Raw genomic sequence first — 23,266 nt, forward strand, 5'->3', positions numbered from 1 at the left:
TGTTTGAATTTTGAGCGCAAACTCGTGCATGCGACAATTTCTCGTTATTATTATTATTTTAGCTTCGCGCGTAGCATCATCATCTTGTGTGTGTGTATCGCATTATTGCCCCCCTTCTCTCGGCTATACGCATGTGCAATAGTTATGTATCTCTTTAATACAATATTCTGCTAGTTATGTTACATTTCGAGAAGATTATAAGAAATAAATATAAATCTGCACGATGTATCTCTCTGCGTGCAAAAGTTCAATAGAGTCATGTTCCCGTCTGTCAGTCGTTTTTATAGTGCCGCCGTCGTCGAGCGATCGTGTGCGTATATTAATATAATAAACTTGAGTTGCCGCTGTTGCTCCAACCCTGTGTTAGAACAATAGTTTTTTTAATTTAAAAACGTGTGCTTTGTCAAAAGCCAAAAAAAAGCTTGTACATTGTTCGTCGCTCTGCAATTGTCGATAAGAGATGCCAAACTATACGAGATATAATGTGTTATTTGTGCACGTGTGTGAAATTACGATTTCGCTGTGACGTAGGTGTCTCTCTCTCTCTCTCTCTCTCTCTCTCTCTTTCGGATTTTATAGACACGACGAAAAATCATGCGCCTTCAATTAAAAAAATGTTTTTTTATGCCCACGAGCTCGCCGAGTTTTCGGCTTAAATATTAAAATTTTCGAGCCAGCGGCGTTACTCGAAGCCGCGGAGTCGATTCAAGCGCGCGCGCCCACGAGACACTTTTTTTCTTCGCTCAAAGTTTGTAAATTATCGTTATTATTGTCATTTCATTTTGTGTGTGCCTGTGCGTGCTCGCGTAACAATGAACAGAGAGAAAAAAAATTTTTATTTTGACGCGAAGGCAGACAGATTTATCTTTAGTCAATTCATCAATACTAAATGTTTTTTATGACTACATAATTCTTAACAAAAAAAAATTGAAAAAGAAGTAATTTTTCTGTTTGCACAATGATTATTCTTTACGATTACCTCGTATTATCGCAATTTAAAGAAATGTTTTCCGCCAATTTAACATTATATATCGAATCGCTCATTTTTTTCGTATAAACTCTATAGTCGCTCTCTTTCGTCAATTCTCGTACACCATATATACAGCCAACTAATTCTCATACTCGTCCCTTTTTCAGAAAAAAATCATCACGATGATTCACTTCGCTGGACTGACTTTGCCGCTGCTCGCGGCGACGATGATGATCGCCATTCAAGCGGCCCATGGCAAGCTCGACGAGGACGTCTACGAGACCAAGCACATCGCGGTGGTCTTCAGGCACGCCGATCGGGCGCCCGACCCGGTCGAGCTCTTCCCCAGCGATCCGCACTACGAGAGCGAGTTCTTCCCCTACGGACTCGGCGGGCTCACGAATCGCGGCAAGATGCGCGAGTACGGGCTCGGCCTGTTTCTGCGCGAGAAGTACGACGAGTTCCTCGGCCAGCTGTATCGGCCCAAGGCCGTGTTCGCCCGGAGCACCGATTATCCCCGCACGAAGATGTGTCTGCAGCTGGTGCTGTCGGGCCTGTTCCCGCCCCAGGCCGAGCAGGTCTGGAACAAGAATCTGCCCTGGCAGCCGATACCCACGGTGTACGAGGCGCCGAAACGCGACTGGCTGATGATACCCGAGGAGTGCCCGGAGTATCTGCACGAACGCAACAAGATCCAGTGCGCCATGTCGAAGGAGCTCAAGGGCTACGACGAGTTCCTGGAGAAGCTGACCTCGCTCACGGGCAAGGACATGACCGGCCACAATCTCACCGAGGTCTACAATCTCTATCACATCCTGACGGCGGAGACCCACCTGGGTCTGCCGATCGCCGACTGGGCCAAGGATTACTATCCGCACGGCAAGATACTCGAGGTGACCAACAAGTGGTACGAGATGTTCAGCAAGACGAATCGCATGCGTCGCCTGAACGGCGGCAAGCTGCTGCGTCAGATCATCGACCACATGGATGCGAAGATCGCCGGAGGCGACAGGGCCTACAACGTCTCGCTGTTCAGCGGCCACGAGACCAACGTGGCGGCCGTGCTCCAGGTGCTGGGCATCTACTATCCCCACGTGCCGGCCTACAGCAGCGCCGTGATAATCGAGCTGAAGCGTAAAGTCGACACGGGCGAGCACTACGTCGAGGTCATCTACAGACGCGGCATCCCCAACGACCACGAGACCGTGCCCATACCCGGCTGCGACCCGATCTGTCCGTACGACAAGTTCGTCGGGCTGCTGGAGCACGTCACCCCGACGACCCAGGAGCTGGCCTGCGACAAGGACGCGCCCTTCGAGACCAACGAGGTCGAGCATGTTTGTTGAAAATAATTAGAAATTGAGCGATTGTATTAGGGAGTGAATGTTGATGTACTATTTGATTAGTTCCTGGATGATTGGTAGTGAGTATATAGATACTTTTAAATTTAAACGAAATAACGACAATTGTGATCATGTAAAAACTATAATTTTTATGTAAAGTAATAATATCTGTAGATATCGTATAGCAAATATTTTAAAACATTTGGATAACTTGACAAAAATATCGCAACTTTTAGATGGATTATGCTACTTGTAAATTGATTCAATGAATAAATTGTATCTTTAAATTTTTTGAAAATTATTTATTTATTTTTATTACAAATCCTACGAATCTATAGCTGACGTATCTGTGGTGAGAATTCTTTGAATATCTCTGGGTTCTAAATTTTGGAATAAACACATCATCTCTTCGTCAGAAGGTAAAACGGGATCGATGAGCTTCGTGTACTCGTCGAGAGGACACATTTCTTCGCAATTTTTCAATTTCAGAGTTCTCAACTTCTTGGGAAATCCGGACCACATCGACAACTAAAGTATACATTTAAAAATATTACAATTCTGAGACTTAAAATTTTTCATTACAATTTACCTTGACGTAATGCTTATCAAAATCGTCGCTGTACTTTTCGAGCACTATGGCTGAGCCGTAATCGGGCAACTCGGCTAAATCCAAATCGTGAGCTCGAGCGAAGGCGTGCAAATTTTTATCGTGTGAGCTGTACAGATAAATTTTCCTACGATTGGACTCGTTGAGTGATTTTCTTATGTTTTCCAACATTCGTCGCACAAAGGTTCCACCGTTCAATCGTTTCAGATCTGAATTGTATGACAAGGTCTCGAAGTGAAATTTCGTGGCCCTTTGGAGTTTTGCGTAAATGTCATCGTTGTACCACTGCGGTAGATTTAACTTTAAATTTTTCTGTCAAAACAAAAAATGTATAAGAATTTATGCAAGCGAATACTTCATGTAGTAATATATAGCAAACCTGTATAAATAAGGCATTATAAATGCAAAAAAGATCGCCTAAATCGAACTTTTGTCCATAAATGTTGCCAACGATATTCGTAACCTCCTCGTGTTCCGCTACCATAGGTTTCAATTCAGTCGAATTTATCAGATCATCTAAATATTTTTTAAATCTACAGAAATTTCAAACAATTTTTAACTGCAAAAAAAAAATTTCAAGAACTCGGACATACACTCACTTTACGCAGTCGCGCGGCTTGTTCAGCACGTCGAGAGGTCTCGGATCGGTAAAAATATTGATCGGCATCCAATTCAAATGCTCGTTCCATCTCAATTCGGCAGCGGGAGGAAATAGCGCGGCCAGAACCAAAGCCAAGGAATTTTTCGTGCGACTCGTGCCCGAGGAGTGCGCGTATACGTGCTCGGGTCTGTACAGCTTGGGCAGGAAACGATCGTACGTTCTACGCAACATTTGACCGATCTCGTACTCTTGCATCATTCCACGCTGCGAAAAATGAAAATTATCGAATTATACCACTCGATTTTTCAGAACAGTGTACATCGAACTATACATTTGTCAATTCACCGTAACCCCACGGGTCGTAAGACGATGCGTTGCTGACCGCTTGCAGCATCCTCGATTCGCAGTCGATCGGTGTTCTCTCGCCATGCCTAAATAACTGAAAAAAAAATCGATTATATGTTTGAAGCCGTAAATTATAATCGGAACCGTCGTCGTAATACTCACTACTTGAATCAGATCTAAACTGTAATTATTCTCTAGGTTGTCACATCTGACCATATAACTCGTGCAGCACAGTAAAAAAATCACAACGAAAGACATTATTGCTTCGCGCGTCTTTGCAACCCATCAGATTCGATTTGACAACTGTTAGCTAGATAGCTGAACTGCGCGAATCCAGAAGAGCCTCGAACGAGCTGCTAAAATCTAATCTAGAACATATATTTATTTTAGCAATTGATGACGAACGCGGCAGAGATCAATTGATGCATTTGTCGAATATTGATGCTATTCGAGCTCGCGCTAGCGTAGCTGATAACGCATTGGAAAAATGCCGGAATTGTTTTTTTCCTGCCAACAACTTTTAAATTTCACTCCTTTTTAATTGCGAACGATCGACCTCGAAAGCAATTAACAGACATGTATTTAGACTTTCATCGGCTGCCTAAATTACTATTTTTTTTAATCTAATGCATATTTATTTGAATATTACCAAACCGTGCGTACTAGACTGACAATATAAAAATCGATTTTTCAAATTAACCAGGACGCCCCTAAAAAAAAATACTTCCCCTAACATTTCGGTTAATTTTAAAAATAACAGTTTTTTTATCGAAGTCTTTTTCCGGATAAATTTTCTTTTCCCGCATAGGTAAGTTTGAAGTTTTAAAGAAAATAGAAACATACAAGATGCGACAAAACTATGGAAACCCTTTAAAAAATCTCACTTCAAAAACTCGAACACTTAAAAAAAACCCGAAAACCTCCTATGCAACGTCTTTTTAAAAAAGGAATTGAATAGTGATCTTGAATTTGACCTTAAACGTACCCTGCTGAAAAAAATCATGGGAAAAATCATATGATGTTTTGGCATGATTAATAATATGATTTTTTACATGATTTATCATATGATTTTTCCCAGCAAGGGAAGTAAACCCTTATTTTAATATGAAATCTATTGAAGAGGAAGTGCCAAAATATAATTTAAAGTCTGAATTTATTAATGTCATTGAAAATGAAGAAACTTCTTTTGAAAATAGCTTAAAAAATGTACATTCAGAGCACTACAATTTTAATAATTTAAAAGAGTTGAAAAGGAACGTAAATGGAACGGTAAGAGTAGTGATAAATGATGAACCCTTTCTTTTCATCTTCATTTTTGTCGTCCAAATTGCAATCGATTCTTTCATATTTGGCAATTGATCATAACGTAAGCCATTCTGCTATCACTGATCTTCTCCACAGTATCAAAGGTGATTTGCCAGATTTAACTGAACTTCCTTACGATTTTAGTCGTCGACGACAAAGGCTCAGAAATGTCATTTAAAGTGCCCTTGAAATGCTGTAGAAATTTCAGCATGGGTTATCGAACTAATTTTTGAGAACGAAGCCGCTGAAAATAGCAAATTTAACATGGGCTCTTATGGGAGGCCACCATAATTTCATACATTTTACGCCATAACTTTTTTATTAAACAACAGATCTTAATCAAAATTGAGCATGTTATGCTTCAAGTCACTACCTTTCGATTGGTATGTTAAAAAGTACCCCTTGTCGAATTAACTAAATAACGAATTAAATGAAATGTGCGTAAAATCATTGATTTCGAATAGTGCGAGCGGTTGCCTGCCTGATGCGAGAGACCGACATACGCTTCGCTGTACTATTATTATGATTAGGGCTGTGTGAGTATCCGATTTTTCGAGTTTAACTCGACTCTAACTCGAGTTCGAGTCGAGTCGGGAAAATTCGAGTACTCGAGTTTTTTCGGGTACTCGAATTTTTTCGAGTAATCAATTTTTTCCGAGTACTCGCAATGTATTTAAATTTTAAGTAAATAAATGGTGAATCAACAGTCTCTAGACCACCTCTCTTTATGTGTACAATGTACATGCTTATAAGTGTAATATTCGTAGCGGATTGGATTGGAAGAAGAAAATTATTTAATTTTACTGCACTTCATCACACTTGGCTGTCAGTACTGGTTTTTTTTTCATCTTGGTCCATTACTGGCTGGATACTGGAATGATAACTGTAAATCAGTACTGGCAACCAGTATTATGCCAGTACTGACCCAATATCGAGCCAGTATCAAAAAAATATTTTTTGGTATCCATTACTGGCCTAAGATTGTGAAGAGTGTGGGCCAATACTGGCTGCCAGTACCGATTTACTGTTATCATTCCAGTATCCAGCCAGTACTGGTCCAACATTAATTTCAGTACTGACAGCGTTGGGGTCAGTACTGGCCCAGCACTGGCCCACGATAAGATAGCTACGTGGGATCATAGTTCACAGTGGCACACGAGTATTGCTTTGTTCTCTGCTTCTATTACATTCTGCCGACAGATTCCGCGAAAATCACTCCTAAGATGCTCTTGTAACGCTCGTGACTACGTTAAGATAAATAAACATAAGAAATTCGTGCATGTCTGATCCACTACGCACAAACGAAGGTCGATGATCATTTTTAACATTCGAATATTATGATATTCCGAAAAAATTTACGTAAAGAAAAATATTTCACATAAATGTGAATGAAACTTTGCAAGCAATTTTTTGAAATAAATTTCGATTTCGTCAATATTAGAAGGATTATAAAATTAATTATCTTTATGTATTAATTTTCCTTTAAAATGTAGCTAAAATATTCTAAAAAAATTCCAATGAGAGTATCTACATAAGTTTTCAAATAAACATAACAAATAATTTGCATTTAATTTTTTTGTAACTCTACTTTATAGCATAAGAAAATCAAATCGGTATTAAGATTGATCGTATTTCAACGAAAATCGTTTACGATCTAAAAAGAAGTGTAAAAAAGAGTGTAAATAGACATTTTATTCTACTGATTAAAGTCAACGTCAATTACGTCATTTCTATTATAAAATGAAATCAAGCAAAACGCAAGACGGAAATGAAAAATTTCGACGCCGATGCTCGAGTATTTCGTGACAAAAATATGCGGAACGTCGAGCGATAGCTTAAAAAGAAAATAATTCCACGAGCCGTGCGTGGCATTCTCCAATTTATCGATCGAGCCAATCTGAATATAAACACGCAGTGCAGTACAATTGATCTATGCCGCGCATGCATTCGTCACCAATGGCTAAAATAAATATGTGCGCTCTAGATTACATATTTGAACGCGATCGCTCGCGAGATGCCTTTTTAGATTCTTCAATTATTCCATCGCTATTGATATGTAATGAAAAAATTCGATTGAATTTTCAAATGTTATTTCGTCGAATTTATTATCAACCTCGGAATATTTACATGAACACTTTACTCGCTACTCAATGAATAATAAGAATACATCATTATTCTATTACTTTACATTATAATACTATAGAAAATAATAAAATTGGTAATTTTTTGCAATTCTGTACATGAAACCCTTAAAAATTAAACTCAAGTTACACATTAGTTTCTAAGCAAAGAGCATAAGTATGTAAGTAAAAAACTATCGAAAAGCTACAAAGGATTTATTAGTGTTTTAAATAACGCGTAAATTTCCTATTTAGTAAAAATCGTTGCCTCGCGATCTCGCGACGGCCGACTCGCACTTTCCATCGTATTCATATATCAAAAGTCTGTACAGATATCAATCACACAGTTATTCTTTCAGTAAGTTTTGGCCTCGACGGCGAGGGCGAAACTTTCGATCTCGCACTCGTTGGTGCCTCGTAGAATCCGGAAGTAGCCATCCTCGCCCCATTCACGGCCCCACGAGTTGGCGACTCGCTGTCGAGAAAAGATAATATAAACATTAGATTCGTCGGTATAATTATAATCGTAGGTCGCTCGAGAAGGAACGTCTCTTACCCAGAATTTGACGGGGCTGCCGTTGAAAGCCGAGGGCTCCTCGCCCCAGCCGATTATTCTGACCGAGTGATAATCGTTGGCGTAATGCTCGGACAGAATCGAGTGCTTGTAGATGCCGGACTCGTAATTGAAGAAGTCCTGATAGACCCTCATGGTGGCCTGGACGGGCCCGTACAGCATGATCTCGTGCATCATGTCGTGCTCGGTTCGCACGCGGAAGGCCGGCCCGGTCTTGTAGAACTCGTCCCTCAACTCGTACGACTGAGAATTTCTCGCCCGGCAATTGAGCTCGGACAGCGTTCCTCGGCGCCGTTGCAGCATGCACTTGTCGCTCTCGCCCGTCCACGGGTAACACTCCTCGTCCGTCAAACTGCGGGGAAAAATTCGAAGAAATCAATTAACGCGAATTATAAGGCTAATAATATAACGCACGGATACATACCCGAATTTCCTGACGAACGTCCAGGCGACGTCGACGTAGCCACCGTCGCAGGCCCTCTGATACCTGTTGTTGCACGAGAGCAGATGCTGGGCACTGAGCTCGACCCTCTCCGCGCCCTCGCTGGCGATCGCGAACCTATCCGAGGCGACGTCGGCCGTGCTGATGGCCCACGAGGCGGCGCACCAGCCCTGATCTCGAATGCCCGCTATGTAGCCGGGCCACTTGTGGCGTGCGTCGAACTCCTCGGGCAGGTCCTCGACGTCGTAGTCGCGCTTGAAGGGCGCCGCGTGCACGTGACACATGGACAGGGTCGGATTGAGGGTGCCGGTCTTGCGCTTGATCGCCTCGTTCAGAGTATAGCCCCACAGCTCGGAGTAGTTGCGCGCGATCCAGCCCGGATTCTCGAGAATGTTGATGCGATCGATCACCTCCTGGTCCATGACGCAGCGGTCGCGCGAAGTGCCGCTCGGCTCGCACAAGATCTCCGAGGTGCCGTTCAGCGAAGAGCATTTGCTGCGAATACATTTATGTACGATGTAAGACAAGTGAGCACACGGTTAAAGTACAGTAAAACTTCGATAATTCGAGATCCTAAATACAGGCTGTGTAATTTTGAATTATCGAGAATTTCGAATTATAGAAAAACGCAGGTATTTTTATTTATTTAATATGTAAACACAATTCTAATTAAAATAAAAAGTCATTCTAGATTGAAATGACAACTTTTGTTTTTGTTTTTTTTTATACAAGAAAGGATTCAACTTTTTACATTGCAAAAAATAAATAAACACGTAAAGAATGCGGAAAAGTATCATGGTTACAGCTGTTACTCAGGGAAAGTTAAAAAATTTTTAATTATCAATGAAAAATGGCAAAGGAAAAAACATCCTGCTCAAAAATCGAATAAAAAATTGAGTTTAAGGAGTATGTATCCCTTTGAATATATTTTAATAATTCTACATTTTAAAGTCCCGGGAATTATATTTAAAGTTGTAACAATTCCATATTCTCAAAATGACGTACAATTTCCATAAATCAGTTACGTTTCTAATAAAATATTAGTTTATAAATATGCTGCATTAAAATATTTCCTTATTCGCTAAAAGCTCCAAACGTATAAAGTTTACTTGAACATTCAAAAACTAATTACAATGATATTTTACGAATTGGTTGCAATTTTAATTTTTTTAGTAATCAGTGATAATTTTATATATTCTAACTGTAGAGAAATTATGTAGGTATAATAAGCCGAAAATCTTTATAAAAATGTATCAATAATAATTTTTGAATGAAAATGTTGCACAGTCACAAAAGTATGGACTCCGAGAAGTTGATAATGGATATTTTCAAGATGGGGAAGAAGGATTCCGATACAGAAAAATCTTCAGAAGAACCAAAAACTTATTACGATCACTTTGTTTTATCGTTAATGTGGCCTCAGGGTAGTTGTCATTACTTACAATACAAGGATATAGAGGATAAAGATAAACAGAATAAAGCGATCATTACATCCACAAAGAAAGAGTGTAGCGAATGCGACATGCCAAAAGACATTTATAAATGGACCATTCACGGCTTGTGGCCAAGTAATAATAGCATACCAGAGACTAAAAAAATCAAAAAGTTATATTTTTGCGAAAAAGAAGAAAGAAAAAAGAAAGTTGACGAGTCATCCTTCTCTGATGATTTAAAGAACAATCTAACATCATACTGGTTTTCTTACAGTAGCTTGTCTAGCTCCGATTTTCGTCAGTATGAATGGAACAAGCATGGTACCTGTGTGAAAAAAACAAACATGAACAGTCCAGATCTATACTTTACAAAGACCATAGAACTCTACCTGAGGTACCAACCTGGTAACTATCTGTCTGATATAGATAGAATCATACCGGGAAAACCGTACTCAATTACAAATTTCCTCCAACATCTAACAGATTTCCTGGGTGCTACTCCTACTATCGTCTGCTATAAAACGGTTCGTAAAAAATAAAAATGTGAAATTTAATACTGATTTGAACGCCTTTTTTATAAAAAAACGGTCTCAAATTACAGATGAATAAAAATCAATATATCCAAGAGATACGTATTTGCCTGGACGAAAAACTTGAAAAAGTTAAGAACTGCAAAAATACTCTCAGCTCATGTTATAAGGATAAAACTGTTATTTATCAGAAGCCTAAAAAACCTTGCGACAACCGTAAATATATAGAAGAGCCTGGAAGAAATCCACAAAGGCTAATAAATCATTTTTACAAGTAGATATAAATTTAGAGCTTTAATAATTTATTAGTTTTAATCTATTAGTTTGTAGGAAATGTACAATAAACCCTCTAAATGTAGCGGTCCTCTCATTAAAAATGGCACTTATGCTAATCAGTTGAAATGTCCCTCTTTTAGTTTACCTATGAAAAAAAAAAACTTATCACGTGCGAGCGTTCAAAATAATGTCAACGAGCTAATGTAACCTCAAACACCAACGGCTCGAAATGTAAATTCAGGGAGAGCTTTTCAGGTCGCACGCATGAACAGAGCTTCATATATAAATCGCCGTGCACAATTTCCTCACGAAAATTGCCGCTGCGCTCGCGACTTCGTGCTCACGATTTTGAGTACCACGCGTTTCGAGCCCGCGTTCACAATATGAAAAAAGTCACAAATGGCGCTCGCAGCACATGCAATTGTGGCGTGACAGCGTCATCGAGACAAAAAAATCCTGTATAAGAATTCAGACTCATGTGAAAGCATGACAATTATAATGTAGTTTGAATTGATTTCTCAAGACTTAGAAAGAAATGATTTAATTAAATTTTAAATATATTGAAAATTTAATTTGTTTAATTCAAATTAATTTTTTATTTACCGATATGATGAACATAAATCCATTTTTATGGAATCTTTGATTTGACTTATACGATTATATTTACTTTGTCACTTGCAGATTTACAGGTATAAAGGTACTCGCCATCCAGTGGTAAAGGCCGGATTTAGTTTTTATTGCATGCTTATACTTTTCTTGTGCAGTTAACGCAAAAACTAAATCAATGTTAAAACATTAATTTTTTATCATCGTATTAAAATTTGGCTAAAAATATAAATGTTTTTCGTTCAGTTTTGCATAAAAAATAATGTGTACGATTGAATTTTCCCTGACTCTTTTGTAAAGTCAATGTTAATTTAATCAGTCCTAATGCATTATACCTCAAATAAAATTAAGCAGTAATACAGTTATTTTAATTTTGATTTAAATTTGTGCCTCGAATCTGCATTATTTAAATTAATTTAAATATAAGGTTTTTCTCAACAGTGTGCAGCCGAGCTCACAGATTTATTGCATCTCTCATCGATTGAACGTTGCATTATTATTTATCGACGCCACGTCTCAGAGTCAGCTCACGATTTATCTTCGATCGTGAAAATTAATTAGAATTATATAGATTCTCACCAGTGATTGCAGTTGATCTTGAGAGTGTCGCCGTGAAGATAGGTTCTTCCGTTGTGATAGCATTCTGCGAGACGAAGAGAAAAAAAACGCGTAAATTAGTTTTATTTCTCATTATTTCTGTGTCAAGTTCAATCGTACATCCGCATGACGCGCTATAAATAGCTCGCGATACTCACGGCCCAGATGAAGATCGCCCGGCCTGGAGAAGGCCTGCTCGTTCAGACAGTGCGAGTAGTAATCCGGACAGCAGTCCTCGTCGGCCGAGCGGTTCCTGCAGAAATCGTCGCAGTAGCAGAGCGTGCCCAGGATCGGCACGCTGCACTCGTCCTGCCGGCCCGGGCAGCAGTTGTGCTGCTGGAAGTAGCGCGAGCAGTAGGGCCCCTCGAGGCCGGTGTAGTCGGGCCTGCCGCAGAGGCCGTCTCGACTCTGGAGCAGCACGAGCGAGAGGGCGGCGATCGCGGGCAGTAGCCACGATATTCGACGATTCTTATCCTTGATCGACCTGCAATCGCGTGCAAATACTTTGTGGTAATTATTTATGCATAGAGGGAGTACGATTTGTATCGTATATTACGAGTGACAGATCGGACTGTAGCTATATAATACGAGCGATTGACATGGAGCGCGAACCGATCTCGAGTCAGATCGGTATGGGTGAAAAAGACTCGCAGTACTGAGAAAACGAACTCTCGCGAATTTACATAGTTTATCTCGCAACGTTATTACATATATCTCTCGCGCTATCAGTCAGTGCTATAAGTTAGCGGCTATTAATCTTCGACTGGCAATGACCTGCCCGCCGCCGCCGCCGCAGCCACCTCCGAGTCTATTGTACGCGCACACGATAGATCCATACGCTTCCATACATACACGTTACTAACTAGTCAGCCTCTCTCGCGTGTCTAGGCATTTTTTTTCTTCGGTGTCTCGTATACGTGCATCGCGAGGCACACCGATATACCCACGACGAAATCGGGTAGACGTGACTGCAGGCGTCCCTCTCTTTTCTCGCTCGTACACGTGTGTCTATCTGTCACTTTTATACTTGAAAATACGCCGTGCGCGTGAAACGTTCGTTTATTCAATATATTTAGCGGTTAATGCGGCAATAATTATCTCTCTCTCTCTCTCTCTCGATGTGGAGTGCACCATTGCGCAATTATCATCGCACCTAGGTTTTTTTTTCGTCGATAAATAACTGCACATATAAAACTCGGCCTAGCGCGCTCTTTTTCTCGGAAACTTTTAGCCGCGTCTAGAGTACATGTATCGATAAAAATCGCATATAAATCGTTATGCCGCTCGCGCCGATAATGAATATGCACTCGAGGCTTTAGTGCACTAATAGGTAAAACGTTACAAGATGCGCGCCGATAATGACAATTTTCAATAACAGATGTATTCGCAGCTGCTCTTATGGCTCGTATACACATCACTCGAACGTAAGATTCTTGCCTTGCATATACGAGCGCAAATTGATTGACGCGTACCAGTCTAGTTTATGACACATGGTACAAATCGAAAAATTATTAAAGTAATACATCAGCAGCGGCGTAGCAGTACCGAGTGTCCCTTATGTAATATTTACTCCAGTTCTCATGTACGCCAAGCTTCATCACACACATTATATATAGTTATGAGTCGCGGGGCTTTTTATATAATGCGCGCGCGTCGAGAGATAAGAAATTCATTGTCTTCGCGCGGCGATGACGACTACAAAGCGTTATGCTGCGTATCATTGATTATTATTGTTTTATACGCGAGGTATCGAATCGCGTGCGAAATATTTATTTTTGTTTATAGAAATCTGATCGAGTGCCAAAACCTTTCTGAGCTCTTATCTCGGCTCCGAGATGAATCGAATTCGGATGGATTTGTTATTGCGCTTGACGATCGAGACGCATAAATGCGGTTCGTTGCACCGTCGGCTGATGCCATAAGCGCGTAACCGAATCAAATTTGTGTATATATAATATCGCGCTCCGATATTAAAAAGCCCCTACGTCGTCGTCCGTCGAATTTTATGTACGTAGCTGCTGCTGCACTCGTATTCCAAGATGAATGCATAATATCGTAATATACGCGCGTTACGGGATAAATCACGAACTCGCCTTCGTGGAAGATCAAAGCGCGGTTAATACACGTATATGATATACCCTGCGCAGATCTCTGCGGCGGCTCTCGGTGCGACGATATAATGCATATTAATATACATATATCCTGCTGTTAAAGTTACTCAATGACACACACACACACACACACACACACACACACACACACACACACACACACACACCACACCACACGAGCTGCTGGGGCCCAAGGAAGAAAATCATGACATTTTTTTACCAACGGCAACAGCAGCAGTAACAGCTCGAAATGAAAACGTCTTTCGCTCGTGAGCGTCGAACACAAGTGGTAATTAAATTTTATATGTCCGCGTATACATGCACTCATATGGAGACAAGAGTGACAATTGTTTATACCCGTGCAGTGTACTCTAGCATATATAGCCAGGGTCCGGCCACGAGATCGAGTAAGTAAAAAAAACAACAGAAACAAACAGAGATATACTTTATGCTAATGTGCGTATATGTACGTCTCGCGCGCGAGAACAATAATTTCATCATCGTTTCGTCTCTCTCTCTCTCTTTCTTCTTCTTCTTGTTTCGGATCGCGACGCTATTAAACCATGCGTGCACATGACTCTTTCTCGAGAGAAAGAGAGAGAGAGGCAGAGTATACATGCCGCGTATGACTCAGACAGCCCGATATTCCTTATCGCGCGCGCGTCTCTCTCATATGCATAGTTATGCGCTCGCGAACGTGGATTATAATCCTCTCTCTCTCTCGCTCGGGCGTGAATCTCGACGACGATGATATCGTAAGCAGAAGAAATCACCGAAATAAAAAATGTTGAAAATCCGAACTTACGAGGCTTATACATCGTGCTGATCTCTCGACTTGTGTCCCGAGTAATTACATTATTACGATACATCAGCGCGTAATAATGTACGCTAAATCACACGAGGGCTAACGTTACTCACGCGGCTTTTATTATCACATATATACATACACAAAGTCCGCGCGAAGCATCTCTTATACTTTAACATTGCGGTTGACCATATATACCGCGCGCACGCGGCGATGGTCGTATATACTCGATCACCATATATAACCCGATGAACATGTAACGCACTTAATCTACATGTTCACTCGAGAGGTGCGAAAGTGTAACACTTCGAGAGACGACGCGGACGACGACGACGATATAACGTAATAGCTTATGGCTACAACTTATTATGTATTCTGGAAATTATTAATCGTTCGCGCGCGCGCGAGTCCAAGAGTACATCCGCGCGCCTGAAAATCGACTTTATCGAATCGCAGCGATTGGCTTATTTAAAACGAGTACGATGATCGTGTCGGCTGAATTAGCGACGAACATAAATCTCTCTCGCGCGTGTACATGCATGGGAAAACGATCTGTCAACGTATATATACCCGCGCGACTCGAGCAATCGGCTAACGAATATGTTAACGATTAAAAATCTTCCGTGTTCCAGGCTGCGTTTTTATTTTTCATTTATTTAATTTTTATTTTCAGTCGAGAGCCGCTTCATAGCTGTACATTGTATTATATAGCTGGAGTGACAAGACGCGTTAGTCACGATTGCGCGTCCTATTAATGCAGTACATAGCCCTACAGCAATCGGCGCCGAGATGTTTCCAAGCGAATCATCTATACTTGGTAGGCGATCGCCGTTGACGATGATCGCGTCAATATTTAACCAACTCCGTGCGCTTCGTGTTTGCCTGTTCGTATGCACGCGGTACTTACTTACTAATAAACATGGGCTGCAGCTAAAAAAAAAAAAAAAAACTGAACTCGATCTGTCGCTGCGCGAAGCAACAATTCAAATTGATTAAATTGTTTGTACATACACACGTACGCGGAGGCGCACGTGAGCGAGCTGGGCGCATTATCGCAACATTGCACTGCGCTATGTACACTGCAGCTTATATGCTTTTACGCGAAGAGGAGCGGACAGCTGATCGAAGTTCGTGGCAATAATTTAGCAACAACAATAGCGCGCTTTCCAATTTCGCGCGTATATAATCTAAATTCTCGGGAGGGAAAAGATTTTCGCGACTCTTCTGCTTTCCTTCCACCGAATCCATTATTATATCGCGATTCCACTCGGTCGTATATTGTGTGTGAGCCGTCGTGGTACGATCGTCTGGCACGTAGCTTGTAGGCCACGAGTGTGCTGCATATAGCTGTGTGTACTCGGCCACGCGAGATAATATCCGTATCAAAACAAAAGTGCACACACGAAGTGGTTGGTGCCGCGCAAAGAGAGAGAGAGAGACCCGTATAAATTACACCGTGCCATAAACGCCGGAAGAAACCGAGAGAGAGAGCTACAGAAAAAAATAAATGAAAAAAAAATAAATAAAGCGATTACGCCGACAAGGAGAAAAAAAGGTCTTTTTACCTTCCCCCACGGTGTTCGAGCGCATTATGAGCGTGCACACGCGGCGCGCGGGCCGCAAATGTATCCCACATGTGTGCGCACCATCATCGCGCGTATAATATCGAAGGAAACGGACCGAAAAAGAGAAATGTACGGAGAGAGAGAGAGAGAGGAAGTCTCAAGAAGCGCACACGAGTACGTCCTGCGACGTAACGGCAAGATCTATTATGCGACAGGGCGTGTTACGTATAGGTATACACGATGCTGTTATCCTCGCCGCGCACCGATTTATATTATACGTACGTTCGAAAAGGAGCAAAAAAAAAAGTAAACATCTGCATCTGCCGCCCATGAAGACGCGTGCGCGCCTGTCCGTGTTGTGTATGTATACGAAAAAGGGCAAAGTAAGACTTCGAACTGCTACCGATACGAGTAGCGTCAAACGCATTTTATTTACGCGTTATACTCACATGGTGTTTTCTTGCTGTAGCGATGTCCACCGTGCGCCAATTTGTTTGTGAAGAAAAAAAAATTATCGAGCACTGCCACAAAATCACAGAAAATATTTCACACAGGCGACAAAGCTGGAAAAGAAGAATTCACGATCCTATCGCAGAGGACCACTACGAGTTGATACACGGGTGCAAAACAAGAAGGTATAGCGCGCACTTATAACACTTAGAGAGAAAAAAAGAGAGATCTGCTGCTGAGCAGAATGTGCTTGCAAAGCGAAAGCCCGAGTCTTACTGACCTGTTGCACTATACAGGCGCGACTGCAGCTACTACCACCACAGCTGCTCGGGTACGAGCGCGCCTATACACAAAGCGGAGGTAGTATAAGCGCGCAAAAACGTTTACCAACGGATACAACACATGTAGAGGTATATAGATACATACACGAGTATGCGTGTGTGCCGCGCACGACAACGTTTTGCACCTCTCCGTGTTGTGTCGTGTTATATACAAAATCGTCTCTCTCCCCGTCTCTGTCTCGCATATATATATACGCGACAACTACATATACATATTTGTGTACATATTTGTGTATTTTTACGTCGGTGGCGTAACGTTTTTAACCCAACGCTGTGCTGCCCCGAGGATTTTTCGTCGTCCTCGCGAGATTTTTGTCGATTGTCGAAAAGCCGAAGTAACATGCCCAGAGGCGCCCGCTGTCATCGACATTTTTTGCATACTTCTTCGACGCCTTTACAATATCATTGAATAAGCCCAATAGTCTTTTCCTCGTTCAAGGCTCGCGTTTATACATTGCGCCGGCCTTTTTTAAATGCGATCTTTCGCAAACTCGAAGAGATGATAATTACTCGCCAGAGGACCTCGGCGCTTTTTTTGCGCGCGCGTAAAGACTCAACCGGTTATGTTATTATTATGTGTTTATACTAGAGAGATCGATTATGCGGCATCGAAAATTTTACGCGCAGCCGTGACTAATCATTGATAAGCGCGGGGAAAAAAAGATTCACCGCAAGGAGTTGAATATATTCTCGAAAACTCGTTGTCTTAATAAATTACCTCTAATGAGCTGATACGTATTCAACAAAAAATATTCCTCTTTTCCCGAGTTCGAAAATATATAGTTGATTAGAAAAGATAGAATGGGTATAAGCGTGTGATTTCGAGACTCGCGCGCAGCTGCTTCTGCCTAGACACATGCCACTTATACCTAAAACTTGGTGGAGCGTGGATGAGCATGGTATATACGCATACAAGACGTCGAAAAACGGCCGGTGGTGTGTGTGTTGCGTGGCCCGGCCTATCTATCTGTATCTATTTGGTAAATTCCACCACTCCAACAGCTCGGCGCCGTGGCTTAGTTGGTTAAAGCGCCTGTCTAGTAAACAGGAGATCGGGAGTTCGAATCTCCCCGGAGCCTAGTGAAAAAATGACGTCCAGTGGCTAATGGACGTCATTCTTTTGCCCGCGTCGCGACCCGATAAAATTGATCGCGGCGTGCCCACTTTTTACGTTCGCGACTACTGCACCGTATAGTTTCGCGGTCTATGCGGAGGCTCGACGATATCTCGGCGCCGTGGCTTAGTTGGTTAAAGCGCCTGTCTAGTAAACAGGAGATCGGGAGTTCGAATCTCCCCGGAGCCTAGGAGGAATATGGTGTCTAGTGGTTAATGGACGCTTATTTTTGCTTTCGCGGCGCGAACATATACTTACAACTCGATACTAATTTTTTCAAAAATTTGATTGTTCGTGCGTGGTACCGCCTATATCGCGGCGCCGTGGCTTAGTTGGTTAAAGCGCCTGTCTAGTAAACAGGAGATCGGGAGTTCGAATCTCCCCGGAGCCTAGGAAAAATGTTGGCCGGTGGATGAAAGACACATTGTTTTGCCATCAGCGCGATTGAATTGAATGGTTGCAATTGAAAGAATACCAAATAAATCATCGCATAGCTCATTAAGAGTTTAATCAATAAAAAATATTGAAATATTACGTCAGTATCATTAATGTTATTAAAATTGATGATTTGACAAGATACCTCAAAATGACTATTATTGACTACTTCCATTGGTTAATATCTTCAATAATTAACCGAACTTCGTCCAATGAATGACCTACATAATATCATGCACAGTTTTATCAGAATTGAACACTACTCTTCGTTAATATGATAAAATCGAATCATAAATCATTGTAACTGATTAGTGCTCGTCAAACCAATACTGTTTGATTTAATTGTATGCAAAAATAAGTTTAAGTAGATTAAGATCAAACTTTACTCGTATGCTATTGTATGTTCCAAGTAGTGGTTAATAATTGGTCGTATGTCAATCAATGCCTGGTCCAATATTAACCGCCAAAAAATTTTCAATATTTTGTTAATTAACAGTTAAAGGCTTGAACGTTAATTCAAAGTATAGGTATAACATCACTCACCGTGGTGGGAAAATATTAAAACTAGATTAATATTTATGAAAACAATTTATAAGTAATTATTCAGAAAATAGTCAATTTTTTGCGGTGGTAAAAATTTGGGCGGTTTACTATACTTACTTTTTCATTTTATTTAAATTTTCGTCTATACACCTAACGATTCGAATTGTTTGTGACTTTATTTATTCGGTAAATTTATAAAAATAAAATCATTCTAAACAATTATTTATTTAAAAAAGCCTGCTGTATGATCCAAATTCACATTGAGGCTAGTGAACCATTACTTCGTGAAGCGCATGCATAAATTAATTAATTTAAATTAATTTGATATAAACAATTTTTAAAAATTGGTCATTGTTCAATGAACGCTCTTATTAAGATTGAATGTTAAAAAAACTTAAAAAACACAACTTAACCACATTTATAATTCGGTTTCAGCGACTGAAAAAACGTATAAGTCCGTCAACTCACGAGCTTTTTTATCTTATAATCTCTGTAACTTGGCTCGTTTTTGTGCGAACAAGCTCATCGATATCTCATTCTAAAAGTAATAACCTAAACAATGGTGTAGTATAGTTTTTATACAAATGAAATTGTTTTTAATGCAGTTTGTAGCCGTTTATAATACGTAATTTTATGGCTGCGACGTACTTTTCATTTGTTTGTACGCATTTTTCGCTTAGATAAATTATTGAAAAAACTTGGCAACCCGGTACAATTGAAAGTACGTCAAAAACCAAAAATTTTGAGATGTTTTAGAGGTAAGTGGCCGAATAGATGCCAAGTTGTTGAAATGTAGCGCTATTACGCAAAACATAATCATAAGGCGCCGTGGCTTAGTTGGTTAAAGCGCCTGTCTAGTAAACAGGAGATCGGGAGTTCGAATCTCCCCGGAGCCTTGAAATGTAATGTGTCTAGTGGGTAAGACACTTTTTTTTCTTTCATGACACGCATCTATTTTTTCGGCTCTACTTTTCGTACATTTTATAGTTGTACGCTTACCAAAAAAGTACAAACAGTTAGATTTAAACTTTTATTTTTTTAAAATAGTCTATAACGGAGTTTTTATACTCTTATAAAAGTATAAGTATGCACTGAGAAAAAGATTTGGTTAAGTCAATAAATATATTTTATTGAAAAAAATTTAATTTATATAACAAAATTGTATTTGAACCAATTGATTATTTCCTATAAATTATATATAAGAATACTATATATAAGAAATAATTATTTATGTCAATTGAATCATTTAATTTTTGGATTGAACAGTATATTTATCTATCACGAATAAATATTAGGTTGTTTTGAAAAACTCGTTCAATTGACTCAATAATATCAATTTCTTTATTCACGCATATGAATTTGAATAAAATATTTATTTAAAACAAATATAAAGGCTTTACTTGATCATGTGCCGTCTAAAAAATTACCTTAAAAAGAATAAAATTTTAGTCCGGTCAGTCATCTCGCGATTCCAGTCTTGGTTTTTTTTATTAAAGTAAAAAAAATCGTTCTGGTGCTAGAACTAAAGGTTCAAGTAAAAATGGAAATTATTAAAAACGTCCAGAGAAATAAAATTTTGAACGAAATGAACCATGAATAGGCACGCGAAGCAAAAAACAAGCATAGATAAAAAAGTATGCATTACAAAAAATAAAAAAGTAATGAAAAGTTATCATTTTCTAGGCTCATAATCGTCATAATTGTTCCGTTACTTGACAAATAGAAGTAGATAGTGAAAAACCCCTTAAAGGAAATTGGGCACAAGTGGCGTTTGCTCGTAATCATCATGAAACAACCCTTCAGAATAGTTGCTGAGATTCCGCTTGCAACGGATTGGAAAGGAAACGCAGACTTAAACATCGTTTCTTTTTTATCAAAAACCATTAAACGATTCTCGCAAAGATGTCACCTGCTACAAGTTCGAAGAGAAAATTAGACGAATTGGGACACGACGTGAATTACAAATGACAATACACAAAAGTCTCAAAGATTTCGCATGCGACAAGTGCAAGAAGACATTTGGAACGACTTTCGTCATCCAAACGGCTTCTCACAACTGTTGCATGCGGAATCTCTGCGACTCTTATGTAAAATCATTTATAACTCAAGCCGAGTCCCAAATCGCCTAATCCTCTCCTCGTACTTGCAACATGTGAAGTCTCCTCGAAAATCGTCAACTGGTTTTAGATTAAAAAACAAAACGATGTTCACGTCTACATTGCCTTTCCAATCCGTCGCAAGCAAAATCTCAGCGACTACTCTGGCGGACTAGATCATAATGAGTCTAAGCAAACGCCACTTGTGCCCAAGTTCCCTATAGATACCACAGCCTGGTGCCGGGATACTCCGAGCTGTCTTATCTTTAACACGTGGCCTTATGGGAGAAAGTCTTTTCCTGGCTGACGCTAACCAGTGGGTCGCTCTCGACTTTATCTTTTCGCGAGCATTCAGTCCTACCCCTCGAACGGCAATTTCAGTCCGGTCACTCGGCGCGTCGTTCTAGTACGAAGAGTCATCTAGCGATTTTAGTCTTGGTTTTTTTTTCTTTAAGGAATAAGTTCTACTGATTTATCTAAACAGTCAATTTATTCCTTAAAGAAAAAAAAACAATTTAATTTTCCCGAAATTTTTTTAATCCGAAATTTTGTTTTTCCGAATTTTTCATATTCCGTTTTCAATATTCCGATTTTCAAACATTCCGAATATTCATAAATCCTAATCTTTATCATTCCAAAATGTGATTATGGCTCGCGCTGTGCGTGTTCGTGCGTGTTTCTCTCTCGCACTCGCAGACTTAGCTGTAAGCTTATAGTTGAATTAGGGCAAGATCCCGATTGTCACATTCGGCAAGGCAATTCGCCGCTAAACTTGACTGATATAGGGCGGACACGATTAGGCGATTTAATCACTACTGAAAAGTGGTGTCGATCCGAATTTTGCGAATTCGAAGCTAAACTTGGCTCTATGAAACGGACACGATTAGGTGACCGAATCACTACTGAAAAGTGGCGCCAATCTGAATTTGGCGGACGGTTCAGNATATGAAAAATTCGGAAAAACAAAATTTCGGATTAAAAAAATTTCGGGAAAATTAAATTGTTTTTTTTTCTTTAAGGAATAAATTGACTGTTTAGATAAATCAGTAGAACTTATTCCTTAAAGAAAAAAAAACCAAGACTAAAATCGCTAGATGACTCTTCGTACTAGAACGACGCGCCGAGTGACCGGACTGAAATTGCCGTTCGAGGGGTAGGACTGAATGCTCGCGAAAAGATAAAGTCGAGAGCGACCCACTGGTTAGCGTCAGCCAGGAAAAGACTTTCTCCCATAAGGCCACGTGTTAAAGATAAGACAGCTCGGAGTATCCCGGCACCAGGCTGTGGTATCTATAGGGAACTTGGGCACAAGTGGCGTTTGCTTAGACTCATTATGATCTAGTCCGCCAGAGTAGTCGCTGAGATTTTGCTTGCGACGGATTGGAAAGGCAATGTAGACGTGAACATCGTTTTGTTTTTTAATCTAAAACCAGTTGACGATTTTCGAGGAGACTTCACATGTTGCAAGTACGAGGAGAGGATTAGGCGATTTGGGACTCGGCTTGAGTTATAAATGATTTTACATAAGAGTCGCAGAGATTCCGCATGCAACAGTTGTGAGAAGCCGTTTGGATGACGAAAGTCGTTCCAAATGTCTTCTTGCACTTGTCGCATGCGAAATCTTTGAGACTTTTGTGTATTGTCATTTGTAATTCACGTCGTGTCCCAATTCGTCTAATTTTCTCTTCGAACTTGTAGCAGGTGACATCTTTGCGAGAATCGTTTAATGGTTTTTGATAAAAAAGAAACGATGTTTAAGTCTGCGTTTCCTTTCCAATCCGTTGCAAGCGGAATCTCAGCAACTATTCTGAAGGGTTGTTTCATGATGATTACGAGCAAACGCCACTTGTGCCCAATTTCCTTTAAGGGGTTTTTCACTATCTACTTCTATTTGTCAAGTAACGGAACAATTATGACGATTATGAGCCTAGAAAATGATAACTTTTCATTACTTTTTTATTTTTTGTAATGCATACTTTTTTATCTATGCTTGTTTTTTGCTTCGCGTGCCTATTCATGGTTCATTTCGTTCAAAATTTTATTTCTCTGGACGTTTT

The 23,266-nt window shown here is 40.2% G+C and overlaps 3 protein-coding genes and 4 non-coding genes across 8 annotated transcripts; 5 read left to right on the top strand and 2 right to left on the bottom strand.

Annotated features, from left to right (window-relative positions):
- The first annotated feature begins 40 nt into the window (after positions 1-40).
- On the top strand, positions 41-2,550 carry LOC106657276 (venom acid phosphatase Acph-1-like). 2 transcript variants are annotated; one of them, XM_014378688.2, is made up of 2 exons: positions 41-310; positions 1,138-2,550. In XM_014378688.2, exons 1-2 carry the CDS (start codon positions 224-226, stop codon positions 2,314-2,316), a joined length of 1,266 nt encoding a protein of 421 aa, XP_014234174.2. In that variant the 5' UTR covers positions 41-223; the 3' UTR covers positions 2,317-2,550. The 2 variants fall into 2 exon arrangements, with proteins under 2 accessions (XP_014234174.2, XP_014234173.1); XM_014378687.2 differs by lacking the exon at positions 41-310 and adding an exon at positions 320-527.
- A 14-nt stretch (positions 2,551-2,564) lies between these two features.
- On the bottom strand, positions 2,565-4,264 carry LOC106657277 (venom acid phosphatase Acph-1-like). The gene is made up of 6 exons (XM_014378690.2): positions 4,029-4,264; positions 3,853-3,960; positions 3,520-3,785; positions 3,300-3,453; positions 2,903-3,232; positions 2,565-2,841 (listed from the first exon to the last, which is right to left on the bottom strand). Exons 1-6 carry the CDS (start codon positions 4,122-4,124, stop codon positions 2,638-2,640), a joined length of 1,158 nt encoding a protein of 385 aa, XP_014234176.2. The 5' UTR covers positions 4,125-4,264; the 3' UTR covers positions 2,565-2,637.
- Positions 4,265-7,244: 2,980 nt separating this feature from the next.
- Positions 7,245-16,987, bottom strand: LOC106657218 (uncharacterized peptidase C1-like protein F26E4.3). Its single transcript, XM_014378601.2, has 6 exons — positions 16,680-16,987; positions 11,908-12,233; positions 11,732-11,795; positions 8,290-8,802; positions 7,848-8,217; positions 7,245-7,766 (listed from the first exon to the last, which is right to left on the bottom strand). Coding segments are annotated over exons 1-6 (1,395 nt in total). The 5' UTR covers positions 16,682-16,987; the 3' UTR covers positions 7,245-7,646.
- Positions 16,988-18,026: 1,039 nt separating this feature from the next.
- Trnat-agu lies at positions 18,027-18,100 on the top strand. The gene has a single exon. It is a non-coding gene; the product is annotated as a tRNA-Thr (tRNA).
- A 150-nt stretch (positions 18,101-18,250) lies between these two features.
- Trnat-agu lies at positions 18,251-18,324 on the top strand. Its single transcript has one exon. It is a non-coding gene; the product is annotated as a tRNA-Thr (tRNA).
- Positions 18,325-18,452: 128 nt separating this feature from the next.
- Positions 18,453-18,526, top strand: Trnat-agu. Its single transcript has one exon. It is a non-coding gene; the product is annotated as a tRNA-Thr (tRNA).
- Positions 18,527-19,935: 1,409 nt separating this feature from the next.
- On the top strand, positions 19,936-20,009 carry Trnat-agu. The gene has a single exon. It is a non-coding gene; the product is annotated as a tRNA-Thr (tRNA).
- The last annotated feature ends 3,257 nt before the right edge of the window (positions 20,010-23,266 follow it).

Source organism: Trichogramma pretiosum, unplaced genomic scaffold (assembly GCF_000599845.2).
Source record: "Trichogramma pretiosum strain Unisexual culture from Peru unplaced genomic scaffold, Tpre_2.0 scaffold66, whole genome shotgun sequence".
Lineage (NCBI taxonomy): Eukaryota > Metazoa > Arthropoda > Insecta > Hymenoptera > Trichogrammatidae > Trichogramma > Trichogramma pretiosum.